At 49.7% G+C, this 27,304-nt stretch overlaps 1 protein-coding gene and 1 pseudogene across 7 annotated transcripts in view; both read right to left on the reverse strand.

Moving 5' to 3' along the window:
* GRIP2 (glutamate receptor interacting protein 2) overlaps positions 1–27,304 on the reverse strand; it is a 113,850-nt gene that overhangs the window by 22,041 nt on the left and 64,505 nt on the right. For 6 of the 7 annotated variants that reach the window (XM_010336925.3, XM_039477441.2, XM_039477440.2 and 3 more), the window contains exons 2-12: positions 12,578–12,658; positions 12,164–12,299; positions 11,128–11,273; positions 10,352–10,438; positions 9,740–9,815; positions 8,390–8,535; positions 6,808–6,955; positions 6,528–6,697; positions 4,192–4,317; positions 3,495–3,644; positions 407–593 (exon numbers count right to left, since the gene is read on the reverse strand). In XM_010336925.3, coding sequence (XP_010335227.1) covers positions 407–593; positions 3,495–3,644; positions 4,192–4,317; positions 6,528–6,697; positions 6,808–6,955; positions 8,390–8,535; positions 9,740–9,815; positions 10,352–10,438; positions 11,128–11,273; positions 12,164–12,299; positions 12,578–12,658 — 1,453 coding nt within the window. The remainder of the gene's footprint in view (positions 1–406; positions 594–3,494; positions 3,645–4,191; positions 4,318–6,527; positions 6,698–6,807; positions 6,956–8,389; positions 8,536–9,739; positions 9,816–10,351; positions 10,439–11,127; positions 11,274–12,163; positions 12,300–12,577; positions 12,659–27,304) is intronic. The other variant, XM_010336926.3, reaches the window with a different exon arrangement.
* LOC120367235 (U6 spliceosomal RNA) lies at positions 19,897–19,996 on the reverse strand (annotated as a pseudogene).

Raw genomic sequence — 27,304 nt, forward strand, 5'->3', positions numbered from 1 at the left:
CTGAACCTGGGCCCCACCTCCTGGCCTGGAGCGACTCTCAGCTCCGCCCTGGCCCACCTGTGTATCCCCAGGAATCTGGCTAAGGGCTGGACCTTGCTGGGCCTAAGTTTCTCTGTCTGTCCAACAGGGATGATGCCATGAGCCTTACGAGATGTATATACAGAGGACTCTGACTTCAGGCAGACAGGGTTTCAAGCCCTGGGATTCCATGAGTGAGCTGTGTAATCATGGGCAAGTGGGTCAGCTTCTCTGAGCCTCGGTTTCCTCATCCGTAAAATGGGGCTGGTGCTGGGGCTGATGCGATGGTTAAGTGAGACACCCTTGTGAAGCTAGGGCTTGAGGCTGTGACTCAGTTTCTCCCAGTTGGAGGGTGGCAGGCTCAGTATGGAGGGGGCAGCAGGCTCACCTCTCAGCGGGGCTGTCAGGCTCGATGAAGCACACGAGGGGTGGAGAGGACAGGGTCTCGGTGGCGAAGATGCCGCCCTGGAGCTGGAGGCCGAAGCCGCTGAGGGGGTCTCCGCAAAGCACGACCTCGGTGGTCTCTGTGTGCACAATCTGCCCGCCCGGCCCCACCGTGCTGGAGGCCAGTGACACTGTGGGACAGGTGGGCCACCATTCAGGTAGGCTGCCCCACCGAGGTCTTCCTGCCCGAGTCTGCCCATCCCAGGGCCCAAGGCACTGGAGCGAGAGCACAGGGAAGTGGGAGTCCTGACTCAACCTGGGGCGGGCAGATCACAGCCCACTCTGAGCCTCCGCTTCCTCATCTGAGCAATGGGACTGTGATTCCCACCTCATGGGGTGAGGAAATGACTAGGGAAGACAGTGCCTGGGACTGACTATCATGCTGTAAAACAGGTTCTGGTGTGCAGTGTTATTTTATTATATTTTGTGCTGTGATCTACTGTAGCGTTTATTATATTACATCATTCTGCTTTTTGGTAAGAGCTTTATTGAGCTATAATTTACGTACCACCATAGTCACCTATTTAAAGGGTACAATTCAGTAGTTTTTAGTGTATTCACAGTTATACAAACATCACCACAATGCATTTTAGAACATTTCATCGCCTCCAAAAGAAACCCTGTTCCTAGCCGGGCACAGTGGCTCGTGCCTGTAATCCCAGCACTTTAGGAGGCCGAGGCGGGCGGATCACAAGGTCAGGAGTTTGAGACCAGCCTCACCAAGATGGCAAAACCCCATCTCTACTAAAAATACAGAACATTAGCTGGACATGGTGGCAGGTGCCTGTAATCCCAGCAACTCAGGAGGCTGAGGCAGAAGAATTGCTTGAACCTGGGAGGTGGAGTTTGCAGTCAGCGGAGGTCATACCACTGCACTCCAGACTGGGCAATAGAGTGAGACTCCATCTCAAAAAAAAAAAAAAAAAAAACCCCTGTTTCCTTCAGCCATCACTGCAGATCTTCCCATGTCCCTCAGTCCTAGGCAACCACGAATCTACTTTCATCTCTGAATTTACCTGTTCTGGGCACTTTATATAAACAGAATCATGCAACATGTGGCCTTTGTGACTGGCTGCATTTACTTGGCATAATGTTTTCAAGTTCATCCATGTTGTAGCATGTAACAGAATTTCATTCCTTTTTGTGGCTGAGTAATATTCCATTGTATGGAGACGCCACATTGTTTATCCATTCATCCGTTGGTGGATCCTGGGTTCCTTCCACCATTTGGCTACAGTAAATAATGCTACTATGAACATTCATGTATATGTTTGCAGGTGGAGATGACACATGCTTTCATTTCTCTTGGGCATATACCTAGGAGTGGAATTGCTGGGTGATATGGCAACTCTATGTTCAACTATTTGATACATAATGTTATTTAATAAATACTGTTTTACATTCCATACATGAAATACATTTGCATCATTAATACGAATCTTGGAGGTCATTTATTATTAAACAAAATTTATTTAGTATTTCATTTTATTACTAATTATATTATTGTGTCATATTATCTTATGACATTATATTTTATATTCTACGTTACAAAATGTGTAATACATTATGTTTTTAGGTATATTGTGTTTTTATATTTATTCATTTGTTTATTTATTTATTTTGAGACCGGGTCTCACTCCGTCGTCCAGGGTGGAGTGCAGCAGCACGATCTCGGCTCACTGCAACCTCCACCTCTGGGGTTCCAGCAATTCTCCGACCCCCAGAGTAGCTGGAATTACAGACATGCACCACCATACCCGGCTAATTTGTTGAATTTTTTGATAGAGACAGAGTTTTGCCACGTTCACCAGGCTGGTCTTGAACTCCTGGCTTCAAGTGATCTGCCTGCCTCAGCCTCCCAAAGTGTGGGGATTACAGGCATGAGCCACCACACCCGGCCCATTTTTTTTACTTTCACTACTATATCCCCAGTGATAAAAATGGTACATAGAGGTCAAATATTTTTGTTGAGTTAATTAATGAATTATTATCAATAGCAATAATGATAGTGCTTTGTTAGTTACCCATCCTAGGAAGGAGACAGGTAGAGGAGTCGTAAGAGCCTCCAGTCTCCACATCCCCCACCTATGAACAGCATTTCTGCATCTTTTCACCTACACATTCTCAGCTTTGGTGGCCAGGAAAGATGGTTAATTGAAGTATATTTTATCTCTCATCTGATTCTGAAATCTGTTTCCCATTTCCCCTTGGCTGCCAGGAAGCATGGAACCATATTTAGCTTCTTTCGGACACCAGGTGACCTGTACTCCTCTCTTCCTTCACCTGGTTTTATCTCAAATGGCCCAGTTTGATCTTCTATCCTTCCTGGAGGCCTCTGCAGCTCATGTGGCACGAGGCTGAGGACCCTTTCTGCATCAACAAAGGAAAGACTCTTCCCAAGATGGGTTTCAACATTTTAGGCATTATTGTGTCTGTTGCTTCCACATGCCTCCTGCCTCATCATTTACCACTATTTGTCTTCTATTGATTTACTTTTCTTAATATGTAAACACCTTCATTTCAAAAGGGAAATTTTGAATAACAAATAAGCAGAGAAGTAAGACTGGAAATTATTACATTCTGGACAGCTAGAGTCTCAGGCCTGTGTCTTTGTCTTAGGGGAAATTAACAAATGGCAGAGAGGTGGTAAGGGTATAGTAACGCAGCACTGAGGCTTTATCAGCAAAAGAATCAGGACTGATCGGCCAAAAATGTGAAATCTTCATGCAAATCTGAAAAGACACTCTTTCCTCAAGATACTTTATCACCAAGTCCTAGGAATTTTTCATAAGCATACAAGAGCAAAAGTGTACAAGGTAGCTGGCACCCCTCAGTGGTGCTCTTACGCAGTGTGCAACCTGCCCAACCACCCGTGACAGCCTGGTGCTTCATTCATGTTATTTGACATTCCCACGAATACACCTGGGGCTCTGCCCAAAAATACTTCCCCTCAGCCTTGTGTACACCCTTTGGCAAGCCCCACTCTCAGACATACAGACAGCCCAAAGAGGAGGGAAGAGACCATGGCTTACACGAGCTCTTGTGTTCCCTTCTTCGCTGCCTCCTCCGCCCCATCGTAGTTCGGGGACTCATGGGCTGGGATCCACGAGGAAGGGTGCTGGGGTTATTGCAGGAAAAGGCGTGGTTCAAGGTCGGCGAGGAAAAGGGAGTTGAAGACAAGGCTGGGGAGATGAGAGCACAGCACCGTTAACTCCGGCAGAACCCCTTCACCCCTCACACAGTGGGCGCTGGGAAGCCACCCGACCACAGGGAGAGATGGGGACGCCTTCCCCTTTCATATCAGTTACTCATTGTGTGACTCAGGCAAGTCTCTTTCCTCTCTGGGCCTCAAAGACTGCAGGGTTTCCACAGACCCTGTAAAACTCAGCTGCTAGGGGCAGGGGCCAATCTTGCCACTGGCATGCTAGATGACACTGGGACAGGCCACCTAATCTCTCTCTTTTTTTTTTTTTTTTTGAGTTGAGGTCTCGCTCTGTCACCCAGGCTGAAGTGTAGCAGTGTGATCTTGACTCACTGCAGCCTCAACCTCCCAGGCTGAAGCAATCCTCCCACCTCAGCCTCCTGAGTGGCTGGGACCACAGGTGCGCACCACCACACTCAGCTCCCTAATATCTGAGTCTGAGTTTCCTTCCATTAGACAACAGGTATCACCCACTCCCTAGGAAAGGCTACAGGACTGGCTGAGCTACAGCGGGGTAGGCATATTACATCGGCTTTGGTCCTGGCCAGCAGGTGTGGCCCAGGTGGGCATCCTGCAGTGCCCGGGCCGGGGGCTGTGGCAGGAGGGCACGCAGGGGTCCCAGCGGTGCAGCTGCTCGCTCCTCTGCACTTTCACTGTAGCCAGCGGAGAAAGAGGAAAGACAGGTGCAGGCGTTAGTGACTGAGCGTACTATGAAACCAGGAAAGCAGGAACCAGAAGATCCTTGCACTTGCCCTGAGCCAGGCAAGGGATTTAGTATTCTGCTCACGTGTCCTGGACACCCACGACGTGCCGGGCACTGTGTTCAGAGTACAGCTGCTGCCATACGGCAGCCTGAGAGGCAGGGACAGGAGAGGGAGAGGAGGCCAGGCCAAGGCCCACAGCTGGGAGGTGGTGGAGCAGGGATTTGAACACAGGCACCCTGCCCTGGAGCCAAAGAAGTTTACGGCTGTGAGTGCTGCCCATGAAGTTTCTCCAAGGAAGAACTGGTAAGGAGTGCAGCTGGCAGGAGGTGTCCAGCCGCAGCACTTTGGGGATCTGCAGTGGCCCTGCAGCCCAGGCAGCCTCAGCCAGTGGCTGAGGGCCGAGGGGACTAGGGCCTGGCCTATCTGCCCCATGCTGGACTCTCCGGGACAGCCTTTTCTCCAGGGCTCCCTTCGGGGTTGGCCAAGGTTGAAGTGCACCACGGGCTGAGGCTGCTCCTCCTTCCCAGGCTGCAACCCTTCCCAGCCTTATCCCCAGTGAATTCTTTGCACTCCTGCTCTCACAAGTTCCCAGGGAGCCCCCCAGGCCCTCTGGGAGACCCTGCTTCCTCCACCTGACCCTCCAAACTGGCTACCATACCACACCTCTTCGCAGACTGCCCAGGTGAGCTCTCCTGCTGCAGGCTTTGTGTGGTCTAGTGTGTGCACAGATGGACAGGTGAGGACCCAACTGTCTCAGCCGGTTGACTCTGTCTACTTGAGCCACATCTCCACAGACCCCCTCCCCAGGGCTTGGCCCACTCTGGAGTCAGTTGCCTGAGTCAAATCCCAGCTCTGTCACTGATCAACTGTGGGACCTAGAGGAGTCACTTGGCCTGTCTGTACCTCAGTGTTATTATCTGTAAAATGAGTGAGAGAGTGGCCACCTCCTAGGGTAATGGGGAGGGTTAGAATGAGTTAATAATAAAACATGCTTAGAGCAGTGCCTGGCACTTAGTAGAAGCTCAGTTAATGAGAGCCAGGGGTTGTGAGCAGATGCGTAGCCTTGCAATGTGACCTCAGCTTTCCCTGTAAACTGGGAGGACAGCAGGACTAACCTCAGAGAGGTGTCATGCAGAAGAAATGAGATGTGCAGCCTGCAGCACCGAACCTGGCACACGGCAGAGGCTTGATAAATGGTACAAGAACGAATGACACTGTTTCGAGCCCAAATGTCGCCCAGATCAGCCCCTGGACTGTGGCTCAGTGGGGATTTTTCAGAAGCTGGCAGAGACCATAGAGATGGACTCTCCCCAAGGACTGTCCCCCAGTCAGATGTGGGGGATTCTGTTCTCTTCCAGAAGATGGGGTGGACAGACTCCTTCACCCTCCAGCTCTGCCCTTAGGGTTGGGATTCATAGGCCTGGACTGTGCCCTGTCCTTTATCTCCTTCAGCCTCCCCCATGTCTATGCATTCGAGGTGCTCCCTCCCTTTTACAGATGAGGTGACTGAGACTCAGAGAGGGAAAGACACTTGTCCAGCTGCTGGGAGCAAAGATGGGATTTGTACTTGAGGCCCAAGGTTTGGGCTGCTGGAGGTGCTTTCCTGCCCTGAGCTGAAAGCTGCTTCTCTGTGGCCACCCTCCACCCTGACCCTGGCCCCAGCTGTGCCCTCTGGACTCCCAGGCCACCCACTTCCTCTGCTCTTGGAAATGCCCAGCACCCAGCTCCCTGCTCATAGCTGGGAGACCCCAACTCTTCACAGGAGAAACTCCAGTCCCTCTCTACTTTCCCTGCGCCTCCTCTGGCTCTGCTGAGGGCCCCTGAGAAGAGCCCAGGATGCAAGCTCTGAGTAGCACATAGCATAGGACTGTTCCCTTCCTCATTCTAGCCCTTATACTCCTATTAATGCAACCAGTATAAAACAAGCTTTGGGGGTATCTATGCCAGCAGACTCAATTCAAATCCCCCAGTTGTTTCTCTGCCCCACCTTCCCACCCTCAGTTGCTGCTCTTGATAGTTTGAGCTTCTCTGTGCAAATGAACATTTGTTCTAGTACATTTGAGCCTGCTCCTCCCAGCCTGCCCAGGGCTGGGGTACCAGGCCTCTCAGGCCTCATGACTACCCAGATTCGGGCCCTGAGATCTGCTGAGGGGACCTACCTGCCTCTGAGGGCCTCAGTGGCCGCCGACTCTGGGGCACAGGCAGAATCTCCAGCCGCACCTTCTCCGACACACTGGCCAGGAGCTTGGTGGCCTCGAGTAACGAGCAGTGTTCTGTGCTGGTGCCATCGATGGACAGGATGTGGTCTCCAGCGTGCAGGGCTCCACTCCTGGCCAGGCAGGGGAGTGAAGCGGGAGGCTGGGCCAGGCCAGACAAAGCTCTGGGCTGCCTCTCCCCTACACACACCTCCATGGTGGCAGCACCCAGGGTGCGCCTCACCTGTCCACTACACTGGCTGGCTTGATGCGGTCAATGGTGATGACCGACTTGTTCCGGTGGGAGGTGGTGGTGAGCGAGATTCCCAGGGCAGATCCTGGCGTCTTGACTATTTCCACCATCAGGGGTCCTGAAGCATTAGCCACCGTGTCTGGGACAATAGAGAAAAAAAAGTTTGAAACCCACATATCAAGCACTTTCCTCCCCAGCCTCACTCTGCCATCCTGATTTAACCCTTGCTGCCTGGAAGGAACTGTTTCACCCATTGATTAATAAAATTTTTTAATTCCTTTTTTTCTTTGTTCTTTTTTCTTCTACCAAATGTTATATCCATTTGACAGACAAGAAAAGTGAGGTGCAGAGAGGCAAAGGCCTTTTCCAGGTTCACACGGCCACTTGGCAGTGGAGGAGGGGCAGGAGTTCATGTCTGCAGGGCTGTGATCCCAAGGCTTTGCTGGGATGACAGGAATTTGCTTGCGTTTAAAGGGCCTGTGGTATACCAGCACTAAACTGTAGGGTTCACTACAATCCATCCCCATCTCAGAAAATGGCACCTCCGTTAACAGACCCAGTGGTTCGACATCAAAACCTTGGCAGCATCCTTCGCTCCTGCCCTCACCCTCCATGTCCAAATCTCAGCAGATCAGGCCAGCTGGACTGTCACCTTATTTCCTGAATCCCACGCCTTCTCCTCTCCTCAGCCAGCAGCCTGTTCCAGTCACTTGGCTCTTGCTTGGACAGCTGCTGCTGCTTCCTACGGCCTCTCAGCTTCCACCTCACCCTGCTCTGCCCTCACCTCCTTTCATTCACCTGTGCCAACCACGGCAGCCTCCTCACTGTGACCAACCATGCCATCTGCGGCCATGCTCCTGCCTCAGGGCCTTTGCACTTACTGTTCCACCCTCCTGGAATGCTGTTCCTGGACATTCCCTCCCTTATTCATTCCCTCACGCCCCTAGTTAGAGAGCAATCCTCAAGCCTTTCCCATCTCTCCATCTCTCTCCCCTGCCTCTTTTCTTTTTTTTTTTTTTTTTTTTTTTTTGGAGACAGAGTCTCACTCTGTCACCCAGGCTGGAGTGCAGTGGCATGATCTTGACTCACCGCAACCTCCACCTCCTGGGTTCAAGCGCTTCTCCTGCCTGGAACTACAGGCACACACCACCATGCCCAGCTAATTTTTTCTATTTTTAATAGGGACACGGTTTCCCCATGTTGGCCAGATGGTGTCAATCTCTTGACCTCATAATCCACTCACCTCAGCCTCCCAACATGCTGGGATTATAGGCCTGAGTCACCACGCCCGGCTGCACTTACTGCCATCTGACATACACCATATCTTATCTATTCTGGATACCGTTCTCTTCCCACCAGAATGCCAGCTCCATGAACAGAGACCTCAACTCTGTTCTGGGCTGGATTCCAGCACATCAAACAATGCCTAGCACATACTATTTATTGCCCAGAAAGGCTGTGACTGGCCCAAGGTCATGCAGCCTTTGCCTTAGTGAAGATCCACGGCCACTGCCCCCTCCCTGATCCTCGGCCTCCTCCTGCCCCAACCCGCACACCCAGGCCCCCAACTCACCAGGGGTGGCCACATCATACTCCACCTGGAAAAGTGCCTCATGGCTGCACTGCCGCAGGGTGGCCAGGGCAGTGGCATGGCTGGCCCCATGCAGTGGGATCCCATCAACGCTGAGCAGCCTGTCGCCCACCTTAAGGGAGCCCTCCCTGCAAGGAAAGGCCTGTCATCAGCCTGGCCCGGCAGCAGCACTGGGCACAGCCTGTCTGGGAGGGTGCTGGGAAGGGGGACATGGAGGACAAAGGAAGCAGGGAGTGGATGGAGGAGGAAGGGGAGGAGGGGACGGGTGAAGGGGCTCATAAGTGAGTAAAAGAATGAGCCACTTCAGGAGTAAGGAGTTGCATGAAGCAAGCGGGAATGAAGACAGGAGGGGGCAGTTCTGCCGCCTGCCACTCCTCCGGGTGCATAGTAATTCACAGACTCAGCACAGAACCCTGAAATGTCTGAGCTGGGGGTGCCCTTCAAGCGCCCCACCAACTCCTGCCCCAGGGACAAAGGAGAGCACCAGGGCCCAGGGAAGGTGCAAGCTGTGCCCAGGCCACACAGCACTGGGGTGGGGGTGGGGGGTCTGAGTCATCCTGGTCCCTTCCCATTGCTCCACCCTCACCCTGGTTTCTCAGCAGTGATTCTGGCCTGATGACAACCGGCAGGTGCCTGGGAAAGAACTCAGCAGGGGCCAGGGGAGGGGCCCTAGCAGGGTTCACCTCAGTTTGGGTCACATCCCCAGCTTGGAACGCCTCTCCCAACAGGTGGCCAAAGCTATTCTGGGGGGTTCTATGAATAGCTCATCACAGGGCCCTGTCCCAAGGACAGATTTAGATTTCTGACAAGGCCATTCCAGGCTTCTCTTAAAATGGCCAGGAATCTCCCACTGGGGAGGTCAGAGGATCAGGGGCTGGGAACTGGACATGTTCTTTCCCCACATTCTCTCCTCCTGGCCCTTCTGGGCTGGGGCCTAGATGAGGCTGAGCTGGGCGGATCAGCCAGGACCCAGGAGACTGAATCACACACAGCCACAGCAGCGGCCAATCAGCGTGTCCCCAAATCTCTCACAGTAACTCTTAGGGACCATTCCACAGAAGGGAAAACTAAGGAGGAGGAAAGGGAAGAATGACACCAAGGCTGCCCCTCCCCAACCACCCCAACCTCCAAGATACTAGGATGTTGGGGTAGAAAGAGCTCGAGCTCCACCAGCACCCCAGCTCCACCAACAACTCCCTGAATGATGCTGGGCAGGGAGTATCCTCTCAGGACCCCAGTCTCTCAGCTGGGAAAGGAGCACCTGCCCTGCCTTCTTCGTAGGGTAGCTGGGGCAGGTCAGTGCAGTGTGTGGATTGCTTGTGCCTCGCTCACCTGTCGGCAGGGCCACCAGGCCGCACGTAGGTCAGGACAAGTGGGCGGGACTTGTGCCCATCTTCATGGGCACCTCCTGGACAGGATTTGACAAGAGGCAGGAATCATCCATCCACCCCTTCCCTGACATCCAGAGACCCCCCACACAGCCCCTGAGCAGGTTCCTTCAATAAAACCTATTTGAGGACCTTGTCCTTGCTATTCATGGACCCTCTTATGAGACACCAACAATAAATCTCCCCACCAAGAGATGGTGCAAGGGGTGGGTAGCATGACCAAAGTCCTCGCTCTGTTAAATGATTTGCTTCCCTTCCTGTGATCTCATCTTATTTCCCCTTTTCCCTAATCGCTAGGAAGCTCCAAACTTTGTTCTCGATCGTTGTCGCAGCTTTCACCATCATTTTCCTATACAACTTTCTCCTCTCACTCTCCCCAACCAAGCATACTGCATTGCTTGGTAAATTTTCCCATTTAATACTTAACTTGATGGTCCTGTGTTCCTTAAAGTCAGAACTGAGATATAAGGACATTCAAAGCAAAACAGTGCACACATGGAATTAACATTAGCCTCTTTCTTGCTGCCCCAATACCAAGAGCAATTCTTTCACTGACCTCTAAGGACAAAGCCAAAGCTATTGCCCTCCTTGTAGAGGGAGACATCCACTGTCTTTGAAATGATCCTTGGGTTATTCTCAGGAGCTGGGGAGAAATGGAGGACTCCTTTGAGTCCCTCAGTCGCATCTCCAGGCTAGCAGATGTGCCCAAAGCTCATTCCAGGAGAGCTGGGTGATCAGTCACAGAGATTACAGGGAGGGTGAACCCTTGCCCATTTTACAGGTAGAACAAGTGAGGCTTAGAGGGATCCTCTTCCCTAATCCCACTTAGTCTACCACTGAGACAGAGGAAAGGGCCTGCCCACACTCACAGAGATGACAGCAGAACTCAGGCTTGAGTCCACGGCTGGTAGGCTCAGGCCAGGGTTGAATTCCAGTTACTCCAACTTCACCACTTTAGACCAACTTTGAAAGCCCCGAGCTAGGTGAAACCCCACGTCACCATTACTTACTGCAGGGCAGTGGAGCTCAGGCATGGTAGGTCAGGGAACAACTTACTCAGCCAGTGTTTCCAAAACCTTCCCCGCTAAAGGAAAAGCATCTGGAAACTAAATATGTAAAATGACAATGGCTATAGAGTCCCACCACCTCCTGGTGACAGTGTACTGCGGTTGTAGGCAAAGCCTCCAGACAAGGTATGGATGCTCGTGGCCAGTCTGGAGGTTCCACCCACTCCATCTGGCACTACCCCACCACCCAGGCCCTGGTGGGGAGGCAGCCATGTCCACCCGCGACCGAGGCAGTGGAGAAAGTTCCCTGTCCAAGGGCACCCACCGGGCGGGGGCAGCTCATACTCCACCTCCAGCACCACGCGCTCGCCCACGTTCTTGAGCAGGGTGATGATCTCATCGTGGCGGAGCCTGGTCAGGTGGATCCCGTTCACAGACCGAATGTAGTCACCAACATTCAGCAGATCACTCCTGGAGCAGGAAGGCCAGGGCACACATGGTGGCAGGCACTGGCCGGTGCAGTCCTGGCATTCACACCCACTCTCCTGTGGAATCCTCATTTCTCAAGTGGGGAAGCTGAGGCTCAGAATGGTCAGACACTTGTCCAGGGTCACACAGCGAGTCAGAGAGTGCGGAGCCTGATGCCCAGGACCCAGGCTTTCCCCCTACACTGGTCTGTCTGCTTTTCCTTGTGTGTGGGGGGGTGTCTCAGATAAGCCTGCAGAGTGGCCAGATCATCACATCCTTTGCCGTTCCCTAACACTCCTTCTGGCTTCTCACCACCAACCTTCCTTCTGTGCAATTAGACATTTATCTGCACCTGCCTTGTGCAAGGCCCAGGGAGGCAGTGACCGAGAGACTAACTCCCAGGCCTCACCTTCCAAAGGAGCCACAGAGGTAAATGATAGGGGAATCAGGGCAATGCGTGCAGAAATGTGCTTGTGGGGCTGCAGGAACAGAGCAGCGCAGCTGCCTTGGCCTGGGGTCAGGGAGGACTTTCTGGAGGCAGTGACCTCTGTGTTGAGTGTGGAGGGGGTAAAGAGGAGTCCAACAGGAGGATGCTGTGGGGAACAGGCTTTCGGGCATAGGGGACTGCATATGCAAAGGCCTGGAGGGCAGGTATGGCCTGGTGACTGGGGGTGCTAGGGCCAAATCCCTGGTAGAAAAGAAAAGAGAAGCAGCCAGGGCCTAGAATTACAGCCTCCATTGGAGAGGAGGCTGCAGACACCAAGCTGATGGTGCCCCTGAACACAGCTGCCTGACTGCTTTGCCTAAGGCCTTAAGTACCTTTTCCACTGGCCCTGGGCTCCCACCCATGCCTCTGCACCGTCTCCTGCCACCGTGCCAAGCCCACTTCTCACCTAGCCGCAAGACCCCCAGGTCTCAGGTTGGAGACCCTGGGCTTCCCATCCTTGTCGGTGCCACCTGAGATAGTAAGGCCCAGCGTGCTGCCTTCTTTCTTGATCAGCTCCACCACGGTGATCCCTCGGAACTCCTCTGCCAACAGATGGGGGTGGCAGCTTGAGCAGGCAGCTGGGGCCGCCCCAGGCCCCCAGCTCCAAGACAAGTGAGGCAAGCACCTGGTTAGCAGGGCACTCTGCTGCACTGCCCTGGGTGGTGATCACCTCCTTTTTACAGAGGAGAATCAGAGAGCTTAAGTGAATGGTCTAAGGTCAGAGAGCGAGTTAGCGGCAGAGCTGTTGCCGTCTGACCCCCACCCAGGGCTCTCTGTGCCTGCGGGGCAGAAAAAGAGGGAATGAGCGAGGCCTCATTACCTGGAATGCTCTGTCTGCGGCACGCCAGGGAAATGTCGGCTCCTCCTGCGTCCTTGCCTCCCTTGGAGTAGGGCCCATCGTCTGCAGGGGAGAAAGAGGGAAAGGGTCTGAGTTCCACTTTCATTTCCATTCCTGCAGATCCCCTCGGCTTTGGTAATTCTCCACTCTGTGGACGTGGCCTGAAAGATGGGCTTCCTCCTACCAGCAGCTCCACCTGATTCTCTACTGGAGAACCCTCACAGCTGCTCCTCCCAAAGAAACCTTGGCCCCTGCTCTTGGGGCTGAATAACATTCTTTGAGCATTACACTACAGATTGGAAGCTTCACAGCCGTTCTGTGGTTCATCGTCTCAACAACCCGATGAATGGTGTTACCATGGGTCAGATTATTCTACTGTACAGATAAGGAAGCTGAGGCTCAGGGAGGCCAACTCGTGCCCATTGTCATACAGCTGGGGAGTTGTGTAATCTGCATTAGAACCCAGTTCCGCTGACTCTACTACACTGGGCTGTGCTTGCATACCTGCTGGGATGGGGAGCTCTCTCACACACAGGCACCGACGCTCATGTGAGACAGCTCTGACCGAGAGGAAACTCAATTTTGGGTGGACCTGATTAATGCTTCCTCATGAGGACTGCACTTTACAGTTTATGAATCACATTCTCAGGTGTTCTAGCAGCCTGGGATAAGTCTGTCCTCCTTCACTCTAATTTGAGAAAGTGCCCCCTTGTATTTCTTCAAATATTGTTTCCATCAGCTGTCTCTTTTTGGAAAGCTTCACAGATGTACTTCAGGACTTTCCATTTTCTTTTCCATGACCCACATCCATCCTTCCTTCATATTTTCCATGTCTTCTTTATCTCTCTAAGATACGTCTAATCTGCAATGAAATCTTTTTTGCTTCTTTTAAGTTAGTAGAAAATCTTTCATACATTTCAAACATAAAGAAGGTAGAACAGTATGATACAGAGATTCTCAAAATATGGTCCCCAGGCCCACAGCACCTGGGAACTTTTCAGAAATGTAAATTCTTGGCTGGGTGTAGTGGCTTACACCTGTAATCTTTTTTTTTTTTTTTTTTTTTTAGAAAGAGAAAAAGAATAATAAGAAAAAGAATAAAGAAGAGGAAGAAAGAGAAAGAGGAAGAGGGAGAGAGAATAAGGGTATTGCTTTGTTGCCCGGGCTAGAATGCAGTCTAAATATGGGTATGCCTATAATTATCCTTAATAATGGAGACATGAAAGAAAATGAGGGAAGAGAGTAACAAACAAGGAGCCAACCAACATTTTGTTTAAACTTCTAAGTTGATATGATGTGGTACTGATAAGAGTGTATATTTTGTGTAAAGTGGAGAGTTCTATAAATGTTAATTACGTTTACTTGTTCCAGATCTGAGTTCAAGTCCTGGATATCGTTGTTAATTTTCTGTCTCATTGATCTGTCTAATATTAATGTTGAAGTCTCCCACTATTATTGTGTGGGAGTCTAAGTCTCTTTATAAGTCTTGTATGTCTGGGTATTCCTGTATTGGGTGCGTATATATTTAGGACCTTTAACTCTTCTTGTTGTTGCATTGATTCTTTTATCATTATATAATGTCCTTCTTTACTTCTTTTGATCTTTGTTGCTTTAAATACTATTTTATCAGAGGCAAAAATTGTAACTTCTGCTTTTTATTTATTTATTTTTGCTCTCTGGTTAGTTGGTAAGTCTCTCTCCATCCTTTGTTTTGAGTCTTTGTGTATCCTTGAATGTGAGATGCGTCTGGATGCAGCACACAGTTTTAGTTTTTTGTCCAAATTGGCTGTCTGTCTTTGAATTGGGGAATTTAGTCAATTTAAATTTAGTATTAATAATAATATATGTGAGTTTAATACTGCCATTTGCCCATTAGTTGATATAAATTCTTCATTATTTTAATGTTCTTTTGTCCCGACCTGCAGGACAACAACAGGAGCCCGAAGGGAGGGAGTGGGGATGGATGGGCAGGAGACGCGAAGAATAGAGACAAGACAGGAGTCTGATCAAGTCTCGTTTATTGTTGCTGAGCTCACAGCTTAAATAGGCCAGGCAGGGGGGCGGGGCAAAGGAAGCTTGCAGTTGGGAAATTCCGGCCAGGTGTGCCAGGTGCCGCTACCAGCCTCGTGCCGTCCACGGGCTGGACCTGAATCATCAGGACTTGAGCCTCCCACAAGCGGCACCTGGGCTCTCTTGGCCCCAGGATTTGGCCTGTGCTGCTGCCCACATTCTTTACTTTTTGGTATTTTTTAGAAAGGCTGATACTGTTTGTTCCTTTCTATGTGTAGTGGTTCTTTCAGAAGCTCTTGTAAAGCAGGCCTGGTGGTGATGAATTCTTTGAGTGCTTGCTTGTTAACAAAAAACTTTATTTTTCCTTCACTTATGAAGCTTAGTTTGGCTGGATGTGAAATTCTTGGTTGAAAATTCTTTTCTTTAAGGATGTTGAATATTGGTCCCCACTCTCTTCTGGCTTGTAGGGTTTCTGCTGAGAGATCTGCTGTAAGTCTGATAGGCTTCCTTTTGTGGGTAACCTGACCTTTCTCTCTGGCTGCCCTTAGTATTTTCTCCTTCATTTCAACCCTGGTGAATCTGACGATTATGTGCCTTGGAGTTGCTCTTCTTGAGGAATATCTTTGTGGTGTTCTCTGTATTACCTGGAGTTGAATATTATCCTGCCTTACTAAGTTGGGAAAATTTTCCTGAATAATATCCTGAAGCGTATTTTCCAGCTTGGATTCATTCTCTTTGTCACATTCAGGTACACCTATCAAGCGTAGATTAGGTCTTTTCACATAGTCCCATATTTCTTGGAGACTTTGCTCATTCCTTTTTATCCTTTTTTCTCTAATCTTGTCTTCTAGTTTTATTTCACTGAGTTGGTCTTCGACCTCTGATATCCTTTCTTCTGCTTGATCAATTCGGCTGTTAAAACTTGTGCATACTTCATGTAGTTCTTGTATTGTGTTTTTCAGCTCCATCAATTCACTTATTTTCCTCTCTAAATTTTGTATTCTTGTTGAGATTTCGTCAAACCTTTTTTCAAAGTTCTTAGTTTCTTTAGATTGTGTTAGAACAAGTTCTTTTAATTCACAGAATTTTCTTATTATCCACGTTTTGAAGCCTGCTTCTGTAATTGGAACACACTCGTTCTCCATCAAGCCTTGTTTCGTTGCTGATGAGGAACTGGGATCCCCCGCTGAGGGAGAGGCGTTCTGATCTTGGGTATTCTCAGCCTTTTTTGACTGTTTTCTTCCCTTCGTTGTTGATTTATCCATCTGTGGTCTTTATAATTACCGTCTTTGTAATTGGGTTTCTGAGTGGACGTCCAACTTATTGATTCTCAGCGCCGAAATCTGAGCAACCCACTGCACCGACTAAATCAGCGGCGTTAAGATTGGTGGTGCTTTTCTGACTCTGCACCAAGAACCGACGCTCTGAGGCGCCAGCAAAACTGTCTCACCGGTCACAAGAGTCGCGCTGGCGACCCGTGGGGCTCCTCCGCTGGGAATCTCCTGGTGCGTGAGCAACAAGAATTCATGTGAAGGTGTGGCGTCCTCTCGTTCTTTGCATTTTCACTGGGAGCTACATTCCCGAGCTGCTAGTGATCAGCCATCTTGGATCTCTCCCCCTTACACCTGTAATCTCAACACTTTGGGAGGCTGAGGCAAGTGGATCACTTGAACCCAAGAGTTCAAGACCAGCCTTGGCAACATAGTGAAACCCCATCTCTACAAAAAAATGCAAAAATTGGCAGGGCATGGTGGTGTGTGCCTATAGTCCCAGCTATTTGGGAGGCTGAGGTGGGGGGATCACTTGAGTTTGAGAGGTTGAGACTACAGTGAGCTGTGATAGTGCCACTGCATTCCAGTGACAGGGACTTACTCTGTCTCAAAAAGAAAAAGAGAGAGACAGAGAGAGAGGAGAGAGGACAGGGAAGGGGAGAGAAGGGGAAGAGAGGGGCGGGGAGGGGAGGGGAGAGGAGGAAGGAGGGAGGGAAAGGGAAGGGAAAAGGGGAGGGAGGGGAAGGGAAGGGAAGAGAAGGGAGGAGGGAAGGGAAGGGAAAGGGAGAGGGAGAGGAGAGGGAGGAGAGAGGGAGGAGAGAGGGAGGGGAGAGGGAGGGGAGAGGGAGGGGAGGGGAGGAGAGGAAAATTCTTGGCCCCAAATAGGACCTAAAAAAAGCAAACACTCTGGGGTGGGCTCCAGGAATATTAGTATATTAGTCATATTTTCCTCCACTTTTTAACATTTAAACCAGGCATGGTGGTTCACACCTGTAATCCCAACACTTTGGGAGGCTGAGCCAGGCGGATCACCTGAGGCCAGAAGTTCAAGACCAACCTGGCCAACATGGCAAAACCCCATCTCTACTGAAAATACAAAAATTAGCAGGCTGTGGTGGTGGGTGCCTGTAGTCCCAGCTACTCGGGAGGCTGAGGCAGGAGCACCGCTTGAACTCAGGAGGTAGAGGTTGCAGTGAGCCAAGACCACACCACTGCACTCCAATCTGGGTGACAGAGCAAGACTCCATCTCAAAAAATAAAAAATAAATAACATTAAATAGAGTAAAATATCCTTTTTGTGGTTAGCATGTCAATGAGCTTTGGAAAGTGTCTCCTGACCATCACCACAACCAAATTTGAGAACATTTCTGTTGGCCCCAAAATTCTCCCTTGATGTTCCATTGTAGTCAGTCCCTGCCCCACCCTCTGTTCCCCACAAGCACTTATCTGTATTCAGGCTCTATCATTTTGTCTTCTCCAGAATGTCATGTGAGTGGAATCACTCAGTATGTAGGCTTTTGAGTCTAGTTTCTCACATTTAGCATAATCATTTGAGATTCAGTCGTAGCATAGTGTATATCAGTAGTTTGCGTCTTTTATTGATGACTTGGGTTGCATCGAACGGAGGTACCAGTTTGTTTAGCTATTGACATGTTGAAAGGCATTCCTGTTGTTCCCAGTTTTGAGCCATTTTCAGTAAAGCATAATAAACATTTGCATACAGGTTTTTGTTTGAACATAAGTTTCTGTTTCATCCAGGAATGGCATTGCTGAGTGGTATGGCAAGAAAATGGTTAACTTTATAAGAAACTGCCAAACTATTTCAAAGTGGCTGTGCCATTTTGCACCCCACCAACAATGTAAAAGAGTTTCAATCGCTCTGCATCCTCATCAGCACTTGGTAGTATCAGTTAGGGTTTAAACAAAAAACTGTAGGCTGGGCACATTGGCTCATACCTGTAACCCCAACACTTTGGGAGGCCAGGGTGGGAGGTCCTATTGAGCCTAGGAATTTAAGAACAGCCTGGACAACACAGCAAAACCCTGTCTTCCAATTAAAAAAAAAAATTAGTCATGCCAAAAGATGTGCAGAGGTATCTTAATTTGGTTTTAATTTGCATTTGTCTAATGACTAATGGGGTTGGTTACTTTTTTTTTTAACTTGCCATTCACCTAGATCTTCTTCAGGGAAGTGCCAAAGCTTTTGGCCATTTTTAAGTTGGGTTGTTTGTTTCCTTGTTATTGAGCTTTCATATATTCCAGATACAAATCCTTTGTCAGATGTAATAATGTGTGCTTTGAAAAGCCTTCTAAGTGACTATGTGTCACACTAAAGTTTGAAAAACACTTGTATCATGAATTGGATTTACTAACAGATAGTTTTAACAATTATTAACACTTTGCCATATTTAGTCCATTTATTTTTATCTATGCTGAAATATTTTAAAACAAATCCTAGACATAATGCAATTTCACCTTTAAATATTTCAATATACATTTATAAATAGGAACATATCTCTTATCTAACAAAAGTACTATATCGCATCTTACAAAGTAATATCATAATTATTAGTCTAAAATCCATTCCAAATTTTAATTCCAACAAGTATATTTATGCCTCTTGAAAACTTTGTTCAATTATTTTGCTTATCTCTTTGTTCCGTTTTTATATTTTGTTCTTTTTCTGTTGCTCCTTACGTTTCTAATAATTTTAAATCTTTTGAACATTCATCTATTATTCTATGTTTCCATTATCTCAGACTCTTGGGAGGTATTTCTTCTGCCTGGGTGTCTGATGACTCTCCCTTACAGTAGACTGTTCTCTCATGTGGTTGATAACTGTTGGATTGTGAGCTCATCTTTAATGGGGCTTCAACTGTGGGAATTCTATTCAGACTGGTTGTAGGGCTCCAGGGTCCAGAGAGAATTTTCCATCCCTTCCCCCGGGTACTTGCCAAAGTATCATTACCCTGATGCCAAAGATTATGGGTATTTACAAAACTCATTAGAATTTACAATATCCCCATGGCATTGTAAATACCAATCTTGACTCAAAGACTCCAGAACCATGGGGGTATTAAAAATTCTAATGTTCACCAGAAACAAGGGGAAGACCTTGGATCACGAATCCTCAAAACAGATCACTGGAGGCTGAGTTGAGACAAATAAGCTTTTGTTTTATCCCCTTGATAGATGGGTGAATATTTTCCAAGTCTCCTCTTTCACTGAGGATAGAGGTCTTCAAACATCCTGGCTTTATGCCAGGGTTTCAATCCCAACTAGGGAAGGTACAAGGTATCCTTTCCTGTAGCTCTGAGCCATTAAAACCCAAGCCCTCGGCTACCAGAAACACAGACATCCTCCCCACCCCCCATTCCTGCTGCTACCCCCGTAGAGAAGCCCCAGCAGCACCTGTACTCATCCTGCTAGTTTCCATCTATCTTCATTTTTTGAGTGGAAATGCATTGTATTTATAGGCCCATTTGTGTAGAACTGATGTCTTTTTCTTTGGATGACAGTATTGAATCTTCCAGTCAATGATCACAGTATATTCCTCCATTCATTTTGTCTTTAATTTCTCCCAAGAACAGTGTACTTGTATGAGAAAAAGTTTTATACCTCTTTTCATTAAATGTATTCCTAGGCATTTAAAGTATGTTAAAGCTAGAGAAATTGTATTGTTTTTTAAATTTCGTTTTCTATTTGTTCCTGGTGTATAAATAGACAGTTGGTTTTAAATTCTGAACTTTAAAAAATTATTTTTAATTCTTGTGGGTATGTAGTAGGTGTATATATTTACGGAGTACACTAGATATTTTGATACAGATATGCATGGCATAATAATCACATAAAGATAAATGGGGTGTCCATCACCTCAAACATTTATCCTTTGTGTTACAAACAATCCAATTAAACCCTTTTAGTTATTTTTAAATGTACAATTACATTATAATTGACTATAGTCATCCTAGTGAGATATCAAATACTAGGTCTTATTCATTCATTCTTTTTTTTTTTTGTAAAAATATGGAATGCTTCACGAATTTGTATGTCATTCTTGCACAGAGATTATGCTAATCTCTGTATCATTCCAATTTTAGCGTCTGTGCTGCCAAAGCAAGCAGATATTCTAAACTTTTAAATTCACGTATTAATTCTAAGTTTATCCATAGATTCTTTCAGATTTTCTATACACATAATCATATAATCTGTGAAAATGACAGTTTTATTTCTTACTTTCTAAACTTTATGCCTTTCATTTCTCTTATTTGCCTTATTGGACTGGCCAGAGTTCTCTTACAGAGTTAATGGGGTGATTACACAGACCATCCTTATCTCCTTGACTGTCTCACTCACTTCATTTCTGATGCCTGAGGTTTTCCTTACTCTCCTCTGAATGCACCTGAGTATTTCAAAGAAGTTTGAAGCCTGAAGGTTGTCTGGTCACCTGCTGGGCCCCAGCCTCCCTGCAGCATCCCTCATTTTGCACATGCCTCATTTTGCATTTTGTGGTTCTCAGCCTGAGTTAAGGGCAGGGCTCAGCCTGATGGGCATGTTCTGGTTTCTCCTCTATGTGCTGATAGAGACGGGGAGGAAACTCACAGATCCTGCAGCAGCCATGCCCTGTGCACACCACCACACAATCTCATTCCACTTCATTCACTTCTCACAGCGACATTGGGAGGAGGTAGGTGCTGTGATCACACCCATTTGACAGATGGGGAAACAGGCTCAGAAAAGGGAGGTCTTTGGCCAAAGCAGCTTCTACCAAGAGCTGGGACCAGATCCCAGGCCTCTTTGCATATTCTACCCTGTGGGTCGAGGCCCCATCGACCAGGTCATTTTTTTCACATTCCTCATCTAAGTCTCTTTTCTCAGTACTGGGCTGACATGGGCAAGAGCAGGTGCCAAAGTGAGAAGGGACACACCATCAAGCTGGTGCGTTCCCTGTGCTGCCTCAGGGCTCAGCCCTTCGAGGCACCTTCTGCTCCTTCCTCAGGCCTTGCCTGAGCCTGCACATGCTCCCCTACCCTGCCCTGGCCCTTAAAGAAGGGCTCTCCTGCCACCCCCACTTCTGTGGCCCCAGCTTAGCCCAGTGTTAGCAGAAGAGGCTCCGAGGTCAGCCAGGTCTGAGTAGAGATCAAGGCTCTGCCATTCACCAGCTATGGGAACTTCGCTCTCCTTCCCTACCTCACAGCCATGGAAAGTGAGACCTGACCCAGCGGCCCACATGCCCTCCTATCCTCAGTGGCAGCGGGAGAAAGGAGGGGGAGAAGGTTCAGTCCCTGCAGGTGGCAGAGGCCACTTCCACCAACCCACTCCAGTCAGGTGTTTTTCATGAGGGGAGGGTCTGATTAGGGTTCAGCCAGGCCTGGGTTAGTCAGGATATGAGTGGCCTGAGTCAAGATCAGGACTTAGCCTGGGTCAGGGTCGGGGCTCAGCCAGAACCGGGAACAGGGCTCAGTCTATGGGAGGTTTCTCAGCCTTAGCACTATGGGTATTTTTTGCCTGGTGATTCCTTGCAGTGGGGGCTTCTCGTCTGCATTGTAGGAAGCCGAACAGCATCCCTGGCCTCTAACCACCAGATGCCAGAAGCATCTGTGACAACCAAAAATGACTCCAAAGATTGCCAAATGTGCCCTAGGGGAACCATATCACCCCCAATTGAGAACCATTGCTCTACAGCAGGTGTCCCCAAACTTTTTACACAGAGGGCCAGTTCACTGTCCCTCAGACCGTTGGAGGGCCGCCGCATACTGTGCTCCTCTCACTGACCACCAGTGAAAGAGGTGCCCCTTCCTGAAGTGCGGCGGGGGGCCGGATAATTGGCCTCAGGGGGCCGCATGCAGCCCGCAGGCCGTAGTTTGGGGACGCCTGCTTTACAGTAAGGAATGGACTCAACCAGGGTCAGGGGTGGGACTCAACCTGAGTTAGGGGAGGAGCTCAACTGTGGCCTGGGCTAAGGCTCAGGCTGAGTTGAGGGTGAAGCTCAGCCTGATTTAAGGGAGGGGTTCAGCCTGAGTTAAGGGTGGGGCTCAGGCAGAGTCACAGGTGAGGGGCTCAGCCTGGGTCCGGGTAGGATCCTGCTGAGTTGAGGGCGGGACTCAGCTGAGTCAGTGTTGCCACTCAACTTGAGCCTATGGATGCTGGAGAGCGTTTCCACCTGCAGCTATAACCACTGAGAAAGGTCCCAGTCGCCAACTACCCTGCTCCACCAAACCAGGGCTGGGCTCCCTTTGCTTGCCAGCAGCTGACGAATAACAAATCAAATAGCAGTTTAGCCAGGAATCACTTCCAGGGTCCCTGGGGTTGGGTCCTCAGCAGCTCCACTCATCCCCCTCCCACCTCCAGTTCACATCAGCCTCCAAGGATTCAGGCAACACCCCATTAAGTATAATGGCTCCCATTACAGTTTCCTAATATGCACTTCATTTAGATTCAACAAGATGTTTCTGAGCTAATAAAATTAAAAAGACTGGGTTATATCAACTGTGTGACAGTGAACATCTCTGGTATTTCATGAGGGCAATTCTGGAATTAAAATGTCTTATCCTGTGCAGATTAGATTCTGTCCCTGAAAAATCCCTCTCTCTCTCTCCAGCTGTCTTGGGAAGACCAGAGATAAGCTTGCTAGCTCCAGGTTTATGAATCCTAAGAGGAAAGTGGGGGAAGAAGAAGGATTATCTCTTAAGGAAAGGACAAGGAAGCCAGAGCCCAAGTTCACCAAATTCAGAGCAGTGGAATCCCAGAGTGGATGTGGAGCTGCGAGCCCTCATTGTAAAAACAAGCCAGAAAATCAGACGGAGGAACAATGGCACCCCCGAAAGCTGCTGAATGCTGAAGCACAGGGTACCCAATGTTGGCTGACAAAGGGGGGACCCATGCCCTGGGTCTCTGCCGTGCCCTCCGAATTTATCTCTGACACTTTCTCTCTTCCCTTTCCTCATCCCGACATTCACATTTTGTGCCAGTGCACTCCTAGGTGCTAAACTGGGTTACGATGACACCGTAGGGACAGCGGAGGTGCAAGAGCCCGATGGTCTCAACACTGAGTGGCCCCAACTCCCTTCCTGCTACAGTTTTTGGCTGGTTTGGGGCTCAGGCTGTGAACCATCTCTTTTCCAGCTGTCAAAGAGACTTGACTGTGTGCACAAAACAAGTCATACTACTGTGTGCAGACAAAGCGTGAGTGTGCAGCAGCCGAGGCGTCCAGAGACTCCCCTAGGGAATGCGTGTGCATCGCAGGGCGTGGCCATGGTGACCTCTTGTGGAAGTCAAGAAGCCATTCTGGATAGGCAAATGGCCAGATAAGAGGCTTCTGAGTACCCAAGACCCCTGGCATAGTCAGAAAGGTGCCCGGAAGGAATGCTACTGTTTGCTGATGCCTATGCAGAGGGGACACAGGGCCTCCCTTTCATGAACATACTCAGATGGGGAAAACTGAGGCAGCATCCAAACCAAGAATCAGAGCAGGGTTAGAATTGCCAGTTGGCTGTGTGACTTGGGCCTCCATTTCCCCACCTGTAAAATGGTGGTGTCTCTCCCATGGCTCACTCCAGCTGGCCAGAGCTTGAGAAGTTGAGGGGATTACTTTATTTATAGAAAACCCCTTGGGGGGTTCAGACCCTAGGCCCCCTCCCTCAGAGAACATGCTTGCTCTCTCCTACTCTCTTTTTTGTTCCAGGACCTGGTAATTATATGCTTAGAGATGAAGGCTTTTCAAAAACATCTTTCCCACCAATTTTCAGCTGGAAACGTGCATAAAAAACAGAGATATTTTTAACCATGTTTTTTTCCCCTGTCTCCTCCTTCCAGCAATGGGCAATTATGAGCTTTTGCCTTCAGTCAATTGTCCTGTAGGAACTCGCTTCAGAGGGAAATTCATTTCCGCAGTGGTGCCAGCCAGTCCCGGCAAATGTGGGGTGTGCAAGTCAGGGGAGGAGGGACAGAGGGAGAAATGCGCTTGGAGCTCAGACCTGTACACCTGGTACTCAGGCCCACGCAGCAGCCGGGGTGGGTGGTTGGGCTTTTTTAAATTTTATTTCTCTTGAAATCATTGCTAATTTGCCTTCATTATCTCCCTTTCTCTGCAGCCCCAGGGGGCTATTGAGCTTTGACAAAGGGAAAAGGAAGTCAGCTCCTTGCCAGGCTGCCTTCGCCAGGGTCCTGCCTAAGCAGGGTGGCTGGAAAGAAGCTGGTGGGCGGGGGACTGGGCTGGACTATAGTGTCAGCAGGCTTCGACTTCTGCCCTGTTCTATGAGCCTCGTGGAGGGAGGACTCTGCATCGGAGGGGACCGCTGAGAAAACAAATGGCCAGAGGCTCCACCTGGGGCAAGCAGGACCTGATTTGCAGGGACGGTGAGCCGTCAGCAGGACCATGCCAGCTCACAGGGCCCCTGGGTGCCGAAGAGGACACGGGCACTAAGCACTCCACCAAGAACGGTCCAGCCCCCAGGCCGGCTCCACCCCACCGTGGAAGGCACTGTTGATATAGTGGGAATAGAGGGATGGGTTTTGGAGTCAGTCCAACTTGGGACTCTGATTCTAAATTGGCTGCCAACTGGCTAAGGGATCTGGGACAAGTCACTTCTCTCTGAGCCTCAGCCTTCTCCTCTGCAAAATGGGGATACTGGTGCCCCACATCATGGGTTGCTGGGAGGAAGTGTGCACAGAAGCCATAAAACATAACAGTTCGGCCAGGTGTGGTGGCTCACGCCTGTAATCCCAGCACTTTGGGAGGCTGAGGCAGATGGATCACCTGAGGTCAGGAGTTCGCGATCAGCCTGACCAACATGGAGATACTCTGTCTTTAAAAAATAAAATAAAAACATGACAGTTCCCTCCCTGCCTGCTTTCCTCACCTTGTTGAAAGATCAATGATGACGACAGCTCCTAGTGATTCAGTGCCAGTTTCTGTGCTTCCTAAGCATGATCTCATTTAATCCTCACCACCTTTGAGGTGGTAAAATAATGATTCTCATTTTACAGATGAGGAAACTCAGACACAGAGCAGTTAAGTGATATCCCGTGATAAAGGGCAGGGCCACCAGGCCTACTGAGGCACAGAGAGTCAAGGGAACTGCCCGTGGGCAAAGAGCTTCTAAGTGGCAGAGCCAGAATTGAAGCTCAGGCCTCCTGGCTCCCTAAGGGGTCTGGCCCTACTCTCCGGGCCCCTTCCTGCCTACTTCCCCATCCATGGCAGGCCTGGAGGGTAGAGCTCAATGCCTGCAGCCCCAGGGCTGCTCAGCTCCAAGCAGAGCCCCAGCTCCTTTGGGCATTCCTCCCTGGCCACTGAGGGCTGGAATGGGGCAAGGGCTCAATGGAGATGTCTCAAAGCCAGTTATAGGCTGACCTCAGACTGACAGTTCCAATCCCCACGGCTGACAAGCCTCCCAGGAAGCCCGGCTTCATGGGGAGAGCAGCATAGAAAGATCAGATAAGCTGGGCAGAAGCATGTTTTTTAAGGGAAACAAATAGATTTAAAGTTTTGAAGCTTGTCATTTGTTGCCAAGGATTGGAAAAAAAAAAAAAACAGAACCTTAATAAGTAGCACCCAGTGTTGGGCCCTTCCCTGGGCCAGGTCTGCTCTCAGCGCTTAATGGATGCTAAGTCAGTTACTTGTCCTAAGACTCACAGGAGGGAGGCTCACCGATTGTCCTCAGTTTACAGATAGGGAGTCTGAGACCCGGAGAAGCCACTGAGCCAGTGAGCAGCAGAGACACCTGGAACCCAGGGCTCCCTGAACTCACGACAGACCACGTCCTGAACCCTCAGCTCTGCTCTCTCCCTCCAAACAGGAGGCCATAGACCCCAAATGAGAAGCACCAGAGCACTGGGAAGGTGGCAGCTCCAGCACCCCAAGAGCCCTTCAGTTAGGGCTCAGGCACTCAGGCTAGGTGCATCAGGGCTAGCAGGGGCCATGGCATCACCTGGAGAGGCTGCCAGCCCCACAATCCTCCTCCACACAGGGAGAGGGGCCCTGCCCGGCAGGCCTGAGCCACAGGCAGACCAACATCCCACCATGGCAGAGTGGGGGCGCAGGCTCAAGTTGGGGGTTGGCCTTCTGCATTCTGGGTCCTGCTCTCCTGCCTCACTCTAAAACCAGCAATACCAAGGAGCGTGACCTCAAAATCAGGTCACCCACAGAACCATTCAATTTCCCAATGGTGGCTGCCTGGAGTCGCAAGAAAACTCCGTTCAGCTCAGGAGAGTAGAAGCAGAAGTCCCCACCACAACTGTCAGTCCCTGGCCCCCTGACCTCACCTCCTGACGCTCCCCCTGGCCGGCTCAACTCCAGCACACTATGCATTTTCTCACTTAATCCACATAACCACATTGCCACTTGGGCACTATTATTCTCTGCATTTTACAGCTGGGAGAACTGAGGCACAGAGATGCTAAGTGACCTGTTCCAGGTACATAGCCAGAAGTGACAAAGCTGGGATCCAACCCTATGGGCCCGACGCCGCTTCGGCAACTGGGCTATAAACAGAGGCAAAACTTTCCTGGCCTGGGCAAGTCTGTCCTTTCAACCCAAAGCCTACCAGACCCACACCACACTGGGCCTTTGCACCAGCTGTTCCCTCTGCCAACAAAACTCCTCCCCAGATAGCCACAAAACTCCCCTCTCTCACCCTCCTTCAGGCACTTGTAGAAATGCCGCCTCTTCAGGGAGGCCTTCCCCATCTGCCTGTTTGAACTACACACACACCCTGCACCTCCACGCCTCCCCTCTGCTCCCTCCCTGCTTCATGTCCCTCTGGGCAATCAACACCATCTAACTATTTATGACATTTTAAAAAATCTATCATCCTCACCCACTGGGATATCAGCTCCATGGGGCTGGGCTTCTGTCTGTCTGCTCACTGCTGGGCGCAGCATAGACAACATCGTCCGGCACGTAGTACGTGCTCAGCAAATATTTTTTGAATTCAATTCCCACTTACAGATTAGGAGAATGAGAATCAAAGAGGTAGAATGAGCTTCTCAAGGTCAGAGACTAGGAAGAGACAGACCAGGGAGCAGACTCAGGCAAAGGGTCTCCCAGGGCCAAGCCCCTGCTGTAGAATAGGAGGCCGGGCCTGCCCGAGGAGTCTCAGAGCCAAGAGGTAGACTTGGTGAGGGCCCCTCCGACGAGTTGGGGGACCTTCACACATGTACAGTCACACCCACTGAGCCTTCCCTGCCCCCAGCATGGCAGAAGTGCCCGCTCAGACCTAGCAGGCTCGGAACAAAGATGTCTTTGTGGCGGCGGAGTCAGAGCAGGCCTCCCATCCTCGAGGCAGGAGAGTGAACATGGAGAGGGACTTCCTGCCAAAATCTGTGTTCAGGCCTACTGTGTGCCCCAGCCCTGGCCAGCTGAGATAGGTCACAATCCCCTCCTGCCCGAGCTCTGGGATTAGTGGCAGGCAAAAAGACTCCCTGGAGT

Source organism: Saimiri boliviensis, chromosome 8 (assembly GCF_048565385.1).
Source record: "Saimiri boliviensis isolate mSaiBol1 chromosome 8, mSaiBol1.pri, whole genome shotgun sequence".
Lineage (NCBI taxonomy): Eukaryota > Metazoa > Chordata > Mammalia > Primates > Cebidae > Saimiri > Saimiri boliviensis.